The following is a 10,991-nucleotide window of genomic DNA, read 5'->3' on the forward strand; positions in this document are numbered from 1 at the left end:
TCTGATATTGCCTCATGGATGTCCCACCACTCCTTTATACTAAACCTGTCAAAAACCAAAAATTCTGATCTTTCTCCTTTCCCATTTCCATGCCAAGGCCTGACAAGGCTACTGCAACCATTTGGCTAATGTAGCCTTCATGGAGTGGCTCAATGGCCTGGAGTAGAAGAATCCCTTCTTACCTTCATCATGTGAACATCCCCAGAGGACTTCCCCTATAGTCTAATTCACAAAATTCTGTCATTTGTATTGGTCTAGCAGTCCCTAATGTAAATTAGTGATTAATATGAAGAACACAATATTAAAAACACAATAAAGCAAATAGCAGTTTACATCTATATATATAGTTAAGACTATTTTGAAAGCAGCTACTTCCTCCAGTGTTCTGAAAGATATTACTATAACAGGGCTTTGGACCTGATCCTGGCTGAGTACTCACAACTTCCACTGATATCAACAGGAGTTGTGGGTACCCATTACTCTCAAAAGCCATATATTCCAGTTACTGTTTTTGTTTGTGTATGGTTATTTCCATCATAAGAATGGATATTTGGAAGTATATCCTCAATGATTCTTAATAAATGTCAAACTGAAATGTATGACTAAGTGCTAGACCACTTACCACTGAATCATAATATATAAATGCTTTCTTTCCCCAGTCTCTTTCCCACACTGATATGCTGATAAAGGAGGAACCTTTGGTGGAAAAAGAAGAAATCTTGTATTGCACAGATGAGGGAAGAATTTCTATTGCAACTCTACAAAGAGTGTTCCATCACGAAGGAAGTAAAGCTGGTGACAATCATAGATTCAGTAGTCAGCAGAAGGCAGGCAGTAATAATAAGGTTGGTTGGTTAAGCTAAAGAAAGTTCTATCTGTTGCAATATAAGGACAACATTTAGATTAAGCACATCATTGTAATTATGTTAACAGCATATTTTTAAAGTAATGTTTTAACCCCTCAGCAAGAATATCTTCTAGAAATACACACTGTAATATCTGTTTTATGAAGTGATTCTTTTTCAGTTTTCCTAATAAATGAAGCAAGATTTTTTTTCTTGAAGCATTTCAGAAAAATATACGAGGAACTGGGCTCTGAGGATCTGAAACCCATTCCAGTTACCATTCTTTTGAAGCATCCTTTCATTCAGGACTTGATTAACAACTACCAGGGGTACAAACTTCCTGTAAGTATTTCGTTTTGTGTCTACTTTGTAAATGTACAGAAATCTGCAATGTGTACTATTCTAAAAATTTAAATTTAATGGTAAGAAATACTTCAAATTCAGAAGTGTAGACTCTTTATGGGCATTACAGATTGCTCAGTCCAGATTGTGTGTGGCCATTGCATGGGTGCCTGGTGTGGGAGAAGGTGCAAGGAGCCATACCTTTCCCCATGCACAAGGGACATACATGCACTCAGAGGAGAGATGATCACCCCCATGGGCACAAGTCACTCAAAAGCGGGCAGGGAAAAGACTGATCCTAGAGTTGGCCAGGTAGAGCTGGCAAGGCCAGCTAAAAGTATGGTGCAACATGCACATTCCTCCTGTGTGCTTGAGATCTAATGGAGGGACTGTGCCTGCTAAGGTACAGTCTCTCTAAGCTCCTTCTTGGGTAGAGTGACTTCGCTCCACCTCCTACATAGTTAGTGTCTTAATGGCATGTTCTGGCCATAAGTCATTAAGGATAAGATAATCTACTCACTTCTATTTAGTATAGGATGCCATATGAATGAAACCTTATAAATAACATAAAAAATTAAGTATTTAAAAAATAAAAACATGCTATGTAAATACAAAAAACATTGCTACTTTAGTGTTAAGGTTTAAATACTGAGCAAGATTGTGGCATTTAGCCATTGTCTTGAGTAAGGCAACACAAAACAAACAGCTGTGTCAGATTGTTGTACATAAAGCTACCAGAATGCTTTACCTGAATCCACATTATCCAAATAAACAAGAAAAAAACTGGTTAAAATGGGCCCATTAGGACGGGGAACAACAGGCACCTCTGGTTCACATTTTAGGAGATGATCAGTTGCCTTCTCTTCATCTTGTTCAGTAAAACTATTCTTCATGCCAAGGGAAAGGACCCAGCGGTGTGATAGTAAAACCCCACATCCCAACAAGTTGTATTAATGATGATGGTCCATGTGTTGGCAGTGATGCCACTCAATAAGTTTCTAAGTGCTCTCCAGAACAGAAAAATATAAAAGGATTGGCAAACTTATTTCATTAGAAGCTTCCAATTAAAATAAATTTATTTTTGATATTCCTTAAATGCCCATGTCCTCCCATTTTAAAAATAATTTGGCCTGTTATAACTAACAAGGATAAAAAACCTGAAATAAGCAATTCTGTAGGTCCAGTTAACTGATTAGAGGGAATTCCTTGGCTCCATGGTGCTTATATAAGTAAAACATTTTCTTATAACTATATTTTAGTTCAAAAAGACCTCTCTCTGTCACTTTACTCCAACTTTGGTCAGTTTAGGCCAGTTTCCTATTGGTACTCCAGTCACTTTTCACTGCCAGACTGCAGTAAAGTGGCCTTAGAGTAAGTGAAAATATGGCCCTACAAAATTTCAGCCCAGGAGTGGATTTGCCACAGCCTTAGCTCTTGGTGCTAAATAAGTGCATTGGCTCTAGGCTCTGGGTCTGTTTCACTGGAAGATGCTATTTATCCTTTGCACTGTGGTTGAATTATGGGAAGGAACTATTTGTTTTCCATTTTCCTTTGCCCATTACTCCACAAGGGTCTCCAGTTTGGCATGCTTCTTCAGAACTGGTGGTTCACATTTGAGAGTTCTCTGGATCAGCCTCTGTGCCTGATGCAATGGAGTGTGAGACTCACCTGGGGATTCTCAGATCTGAGACACTCCCCATTGACTAGCCTTCCTCATTTAAACTTAGGGTTTGGTGTCTGTCGCACATTTCTGATGGTAAACTAGGTTATTGAAAGCTGAGATTACCCACCTGTATTCTTCGGCCATATTAGAGTTTATAGGCTCTACCTTTTAGGACAGTGTTTCTCAAATATAGCCACCATAGCCGCATGTGACCACCAGGGGCTTTTCTTGTGGTCACAGCCTCCTGGGTACTGATTTGGGGGGGAGGGGGGGAGAAGCAGTGGCCCCTCCCCCAGGGCTGCCAACAGGGGTTGAACCCTGCCCCCCTCTGGAGACACAAAGTGGAGGAGCAGGCAGCCGGTGAGTTCCCCACCTTCCTGGGAGCAGTGGGGTTGGGCTTCATCCCTGGATGGCAGAAGGCAGGATGCAGCTGTGGGGATTTAGGCTGCAGCCGCAGGGCTTTGGGCTCTGGCCAGGGGCCCTGGTCTCTTCCACAGGCCCCAGACGCCATCTGTGGGGTTTCAGGCTCCATCTCCCAACCACATGGTAATGAACTTCAGCCCCAAGCTCACCACCACTTCTCTGTCACATCTGGCCCCCACTGCCTTCTCCAGCCCTGGGCTTCAGCCATTCAGGGCGGGTTCCATCCCCTGGCCACAGGGCTTCGGGCTCGGGCCCTGGGATCTGACCGTGGGGCTTCGGGCTCTGGAATCTGACCGTGGGGCTTCGGGCTCGGGCCCTGGGATCTGGCTGCAAGGCTTCAGGCTCAGGCCCTGGCCATGAGGCTTCAGACTCGGCCCCCGGGCTTGGGCCTGGCTCCGGCCCCAAACCCCAGCTCTGGCTCTATGGTGGTGGCTTTGGCCCAGGCTCACACTCCCCCCCATTGCCCCTGGCACCTGGTGCCTCCCCTGTCCTCCCATCCATCCCCCCATTGCCACTGACCCCGATGTCTCCCTACCCACCTGCCCATTCAGGGCTTAATTTGTCCCTGGGCTTTCCATGGCTGAGTAAATCTGCGGTGAAAAGTGATATTTGTACGTTTGTTAATATCACTTTTCACAACAGACTTAGTAGCTAGCTGGGAGGCTGTGAAAAGTGATATTAACATACAAGTATCACTTTTCATAGCAGCAGACTTACTAACTAGCAAGTCTAAAAATAAAAAGCAACCAAATAAACAACAAAAACAATAACAAAAAAGGCAAGAAAGTGTAAAGCACCTTATTTGTGTTTCTGTTCTGTTAAGTAAATCCAGTAAAGAATAGAGACCACTGTACATTATTTTTATTATTGAGTCTTCAAAAACAAAACCCACATAAATAAATTACGATGATTTGGACATGCATATGTGGATACTTATTTGTTTTTCCTAAATCTAATTAAGTATTTTAGGAAAAATTATCAGAGTGGCCACCAGCAGGAGTTGGTGGTCGTACTCTGAGGCCACCAAAAAATTTGTTATGAGAACTACTAGGAGTCAGTTTTCCAAGGGAAGGTCTCCATGTGAAGATATCTGAGAAGTCAGCTCCTTCAACTTCTTTCCCTCCTGAGAAAACTTTGAGTGTATTTACAGTCCATAGTACATCGATAAGCGTTCTGGTTCTTCAGATGTAAATGGAGATGATCAGGATCCTAAGAAGACCAATCAGTCTTTCTCCCTGAATGCAAATGTAGGATCTTCTTTACTACACCATCTGATGATTTCTAGAACTTTAAAAACCTGTGTGGATATAATGTGGAAGCTCTGAATATGGAATTTGTGGTGGGTCAAGGTGAGATTAGCTGATCACTCATTATGTTACAGTTGAACCAGAAAGGCATAGTAACATGTACAATAAACAAAGGTCTCCTGAAGACCTGTGGCTCACACCTGCATATATGCCAGTTGTATCAAAGAGGAGAGGTAAGTAATATCAAGTATCCCAATATAAATGTAATTTTTTTTTCAGTGTTTGCAATGTTATTGTAGCCATGTTGGTCCCAGGATATTAGAGAGACAAGGTGGGTGAGGCAATATCTTTTATTGGACCAACTTCTGCTGGTGTAAGAGAAAAGCTTTCAAGCTACACGGACCTCTTCTTCTGTTTATTGGCATCCTGCTTCTAGATCACTAGTAGTCTTAACTGCCAACAAAAGAACCAAGCCAGGGAGAACTTTCAGATCAGTGCCAAAGGAGAAGTAGGCGAAGTCTATTGATGCGCTAAGCAGCAAATCATCAGCAAGTCTACGATTCATAGGTTCCAAGGCAAGAAGTGACCATTGTGACCATCTAGTCTGATCTCCTATATAACAGAGCCTATAGAACGCCCCCAAAATAATTGCTTTTGAACTAGAACATATCTTATAAAACCAATCCAATCTTAATTTAAAAATTGCCAGTGATGGATAATTGTGCATTGCAAATGATCAGACATTGCTGATGAAATACTATTTCTGTTTGTGGGACAAACTTCTCCCACTGTTGGACCATCTGTGCAAGGAGGAGCATAGGAAGCTAGGACTATAGTAACCAAGGCCAAAATAAGTTGTTAACCAACATTGTTTCTTCCATCTTAACTAAACTGCTAACCTCCCAGAAGTCTAACCTAAACTTCACTCACTTCCAAGAGAAGCTATTACATAACTTAGAGCTCAGATTTTTAAATTATGTTAACATTTCTTAGCAGCTGTCTTGATAGTACTAAATATATATAAATTGCCTACATTGTTTGTAGCTTACAGGTTAAGTTCAGAAGTGGCACAATCTCCAAAGTTTGCCTAAGAAGATCAAACGATATATGCAAACTTGCATAGTACCTGAGGGTCTTAGGACATAGTCTCTAAACCAAAATTACTTCTGCAGCATGTCTCAGGAATACTTTTATTTCTGAAGATACATAAGACAGTCCGGAGCTCAAGTAATACATTTATCTCTTGATCTGGCAGTTAGATCTGATACATGCATATCTTGACTTGGCAGCTTGACTTGTCTTGATGCAGACCTGAAATCTTTATTTAACTATTACCCTCAGTCTTTTCTCTTTCGAGGGTTTTGATTGCTAATTAATCTCAATGGACATGGTGATCTGTACTCATTGTACTGAAAAAGAAAGCAAAGTTACATCCAGTAACAGTATTTACAGGTGTGGTTCCACAATCTCCAATTCTTTGGAATCTTTCTTTAAAATTCTGATCAAGTGGGAAAAAACTAAGGGCTAGTCTACACTTACCAGCCGGGTCGACGCAGTGAGTTCGACTTCTCGGAGTTTGAACTATCGCGTCTAATCTGGACGCGATAGTTCGAACTCCGGAAGCGCCGCGGTCGACTCCGGTACTCCACCACTGCAAACGGCGGTGGCGGAGTCGACCTTGGAGCCGCGGACTTCGATTCCGCGGCGTCTGGACGGGTGAGTAGTTCGAACTAGGGTACTTCGAATTCAGCTACGCTATTCACGTAGCTGAACTTGCGTACCCTAGTTCGACCCCCGCCCTTAGTGTAGACCTGCCCTAAGGTCATAGCTCCTTATACAACTTTGCCTTAATTGTGCGTATTCATGAAGGAGCATACTCATGGTCCTTGTGGCCACTATATCCTTTCCATAGAATTCTGACCACAGTGTCCAAAACACATGTGCTCTCAGGAATGTAGTTCTATTCATACAACCTCTTCAAAGAACTACATTTGATAGGTAGGTAAACTTCCCTTTTCCAAGGAAGCAAAATTAAGAATACAGTAGTTTTAACATAAAAGATTTTTCCATATATCCTCAAGTGAATATAAAAATCTTTATAAAAAATGAAGTTCAACCGCAGTGCTGCTATTTCGAGATCTTTTGCAAGATAAGTATAGCAAAGCTAGGGTGTGGTTTCTAAGGTTAAAATGTTGCTACTTCTGCTGTCATAAACACTAGTTGCAGAAAAATATTTAGGTTGATATAGATGAAATATTTTCTTTTAAGTATAAAATTCAGGATTTTAAAATATACATGTTGGAGCACTAGCTGGCTTAGGAAACTGGTTACCACTTCTGGGTCACCAGTTCAAATCAAACCAATGGTATCTTGATCAAAAATAATTATCCTCTGATAAAATGTTTGCTGACCTATTTGAAGTGAGTTTGTTGGCTCAGGCCAATTCCTTGTGGACCAGTAACCATATCATAAATCACCATCTCTGTTTGGTACCCTTTTTGTTAGCCTCAGCACAAAGACCAAGGACTGACTAGACACAAAGGTTTTATTACCGTTGTATCTCTGGCCTTTTCTGTCCAGATTAGAACTGTGGAGCAAGCTCTCTGTCACAACCTACCCATTTTTTGGCTTATTAGACAACTTCATTCTTTAGTGTTGTCAGTCTACACTTGTCACCAGCACACGCAGTGTGTGTGTGTGTACACACACACACACGTATATTTTAAATAAATGTAACTATTTAGGCACTTCCTTCCAGGCTGCTCCTCCTAAAGTAATTGTAACTTAATATTATTATTAAACATCTACATATCAGTAGCACCTAGAGGCCTTGTTAAATTCATAGTACCATTGTGCTAGGTATTGTACTAATGTACAGGGAATGATAGTCCCTGCCCCAAAGAGTTTACATAGACCATTTCATGTAACATTTGTAAAATTTACATTTACATTAGCAGCAGTTTTTTAAACATACATATGTCTTAATATGGATTCAACACTTGATATAACATTTGACAATGAAGAAATACCCAGCTTCAATTCATAAGGACAATTCCTGTAGTCCCTACTTAGTAAGGACAGCAAGCTGCCACCACCCTCTTGCGCCCCCCCCCCCCCCCCGCACAGTAGATAAGGTATTTAATACTTGGAGCAGGAGGAGCATTGATGAATCACTCTTCGCCCGTGCTCACGATACTTCTGAAACTTGAGAAACGTTTCTGTGTGGTGTGGTGTATTGGTGCACAAGGAGCGGAAAATTTAACTCAACTCCTAAAAGGGACTTTAAGTACATTTTTGAAAAGTGAGATCAATGTGTGTGGTCTCACGCCATCATGTGTTCCATCAAGGAGGACATAAGAAGTGTAAACATACGTGAAAAAATATTTTTCTTCAGTTGCTAATAATAATGATAAACATTGGTTCAGATAACAAGAGATATTATTCTTGCACCAAACTGAAGAAAGGCACATTTCTGTCTATTGGAGCTATTGATCAGGAGCAGAAACAGTTACCTCTGCAGTGCATTTGAGGTCATTAAGAGCTTTAGTTTCTTTTGTAATTGTTGGTTACATACACTGAAGTTGCCCAGAAGGAGGTTTCCTTTGTACATGTACCGCTTTCTTAAATGCTACGCTGTCATTTTCCTCACTGCATCAGATCATGGACCATATGAATCCTTGCTCATTTTTAGAGTAATATTATACTATACAAATATATTTTAATCTTGTATGTAGAATTTCTGCTTCCTGCCCACACAGCATGTCAGAGGTGCCCCTCTGCACTTTTTCCATGATAACAAATAGTAACTTCTTGCAGTTTTACTGATTTTTCACAACTGTATATTTTAAAGTGACAACTTTAGTAATAAAACACACATTCTAGAGTGTCAGAAGCATTACAACTAACTGGTATCAGCATTTACCTCATGTGGTACTGATAAGTACTGATAATGAACTTGCTGACGCTTCCATTTGCTAACATTTTATTTCTGTATAACCGGAACTGAAATGTCTGTTTCTGACTCACTGTGCTGAAAAGAGGCTGTTTTAAACTGAACCACTCTTCCAGCTAATCCTAAGGCATTATCACTAACTTGTAAAACAAAAGGCCAGTAAAATGCTTTACTGCTTTTTGTCTAGTAGACTATCAACAATTATGGGTAATTTTGTGGTTGGAAAAAAGAGAAAAGCTGGACTTTAAAAATTTGGACAAAATATATTAGCTGAGAAAGAAGTATTTAAACTTCTGGTTTATTTTATAAAACCTGTGGATTTAGCCTAGAACATGGAAAAAATATTTTTCACATATGTTTTCTGCTTAAGGTAAAATTGTAATCACCAATGTTTTAATATCAGACACTAGAAAGCTAATAGATTGCTGTTCATGTTTTTACTGAAAACTCAGTACACTATGTCTTTAATTTAATTGTTCATCTTCTTTGCTATGTGAAAGGGGTCGGGGTCACCAGTACAAAAGTTTGAGAACCACTGGTTTATAGTTTAGTTAATGGGGGAGGGACAGGAAGAGAGAGAGGAAAAACAAAAACAGCAACAAAAGCCACATTTGTTCACATGCCAAGTAGAGCCTCCTCTCTTGGAAAAGAAGAGGAAAAGATTCATGAAACCACCAGGCAGACCTAACTTACCAGGGAAGCACCTAGATACTGCCGTGGAGCGAACGCTAGGAAACTCAAAGTTAGGCAGATAGATAAAAAATCTATGGTGAAAATTCATACCATTGTATCAAATATGTAGTGAGACAGATATATCAGTGGCATCAACATGGGACTTTCTTTTATTATTTTAGTTACACATTACATAGAATAGGAAAGAGAGTCTTTTCACAAAGATTAACTATCAAAATTGAACCAGCAAAAGGAAAGGTTCTGAGTCAGCCACCATTTCCTAAGCTCTTCTCTAGGTATTGTAGCATTTGTAGTACAAAACACACACTGATTCAAGAACCCTCCAATGCCTAGATAAGAAGATAGATTTAAGCCTTAAGACTGAATTTCCTGGATTTGGTTACTTAAAATCCAAATTTGACATAAATTAAGAGCAGTACACCTTCACATCCCCATCGCATGCTTGAAGCACCACACCATATACTAATTTATTTGGAACAATACGTATAACAATTCCATAGTGGAAAAGAAGTGATTGGTTTATTCTGTAATACTAGACAATTATTTTTTTAATTCATGACATGTTAACCTGTAATTGTTTGGTCTGATAATATCATGTTACAGTAGTATGGAGCTGTGATATTGGCATTATACAAATGAAATAAAAAGATGTAATTTTCTTTACAAAAAATTCTATTGAACCTTAGCCCAGTGACAGTGCCAATATTTCTTAAATAAATTAAATAAAGAGTATGTTGAGTATCTTATTTGATATATGGAAAGAGAGATTTACATGACTAAATCCCAATCAAAATGCAAGTTATACACGTACACCTCCTGCTCATTAATAGGATAGTCAGCTTGTGAAAAGGCAGAGATTGTTACTTACTAATCTATGACAGTTTTAATTGTGACCTAAAAGTTACTTGACATGTCCTTTTAACTTTTTCAATTTTCTTGTGTGTAGGATATTAAAGTGATTCTACAAAGAGATGAACAGACACAATCAACTGATGGAGAAATATATAAAGATGTTAAAATATGAAAAAAAAATTAAAGAGTAAGGAAGGTTTTTGTAGGAATTAGGACTTGTGGTCTACTGATGTGAGTAAGGATTGCAGGTCAAGTCCTATAATAATTAAGCATATTACATGCTATCTATACTCTGCTTTAAATAAAAGTGCACTTGATTAAAGAAGTTTAGTTATTTCAGATAAAATATTCTGCTAAATAAAATGAAGCTGATTTTTAGTTGTTGACTAGTAATATGTTCTTTAATAATTTTATAGGAATAGAACATCTCCCAGTCCTATGTGCAAAGTCATCTTTTGTTAATACTGATGGAATATAACACAAACATTTGTTAATTGTATATAGCATCTCATAATTTCTAGTTAATAAACTAATAATGTAAATGAAAACAGAATTTTCTCTCAATTAAATGAGGACAAATTACTGAAAAGCCATAATGTATACAAAACATCTGAAACATATGAAAGCCATAATGTATATGAAAGCGTCTGATGAAGTAGGTATTCACCCACAAAAGCTTATGCTCCAATACTTCTGTTAGTCTATAAGGTGCCACAGGACTCTTTGCCTGTATAGGAAATTGTAATACTTACTGATATTAGCAGAGATATCTAACACTTGTTTCCTAATGTTTCAATTTTTAACATACCATTTCTAGATAAATTCTAATTACAACCTTTTAGAATATTTCCAAGCTCATTTTCAAGTGCAAGAACACAGTGTGAGCAATAGTAAAATAGTAAAATTTCTCTGTGAACTTTCAAATAATTGTCATGCTATATGGAATCATTGAATCAAAGTTCTTGAAGGGAGTC

General features: G+C 38.9%; 1 protein-coding gene across 3 annotated transcripts in view; it reads left to right on the forward strand.

Moving 5' to 3' along the window:
* Window positions 1-10,570, forward strand: part of SPEF2 (sperm flagellar 2) — a 146,420-nt gene extending 135,850 nt beyond the window's left edge. For 2 of the 3 annotated variants that reach the window (XM_039542960.1, XM_039542952.1), the window contains 4 exons: window positions 660-845; window positions 1,065-1,187; window positions 4,957-5,095; window positions 10,112-10,570. In XM_039542960.1, the coding sequence (XP_039398894.1) occupies window positions 660-845; window positions 1,065-1,187; window positions 4,957-5,046 (399 nt within the window). In that variant the 3' untranslated portion in view covers window positions 5,047-5,095; window positions 10,112-10,570. The remainder of the gene's footprint in view (window positions 1-659; window positions 846-1,064; window positions 1,188-4,956; window positions 5,096-10,111) is intronic. The other variant, XM_039542953.1, reaches the window with a different exon arrangement.
* Window positions 10,571-10,991: the final 421 nt, after the last annotated feature.

The sequence above is a fragment of the Mauremys reevesii genome, linkage group 6 (assembly GCF_016161935.1).
Source record: "Mauremys reevesii isolate NIE-2019 linkage group 6, ASM1616193v1, whole genome shotgun sequence".
Classification (NCBI taxonomy): Eukaryota; Metazoa; Chordata; order Testudines; family Geoemydidae; genus Mauremys; species Mauremys reevesii.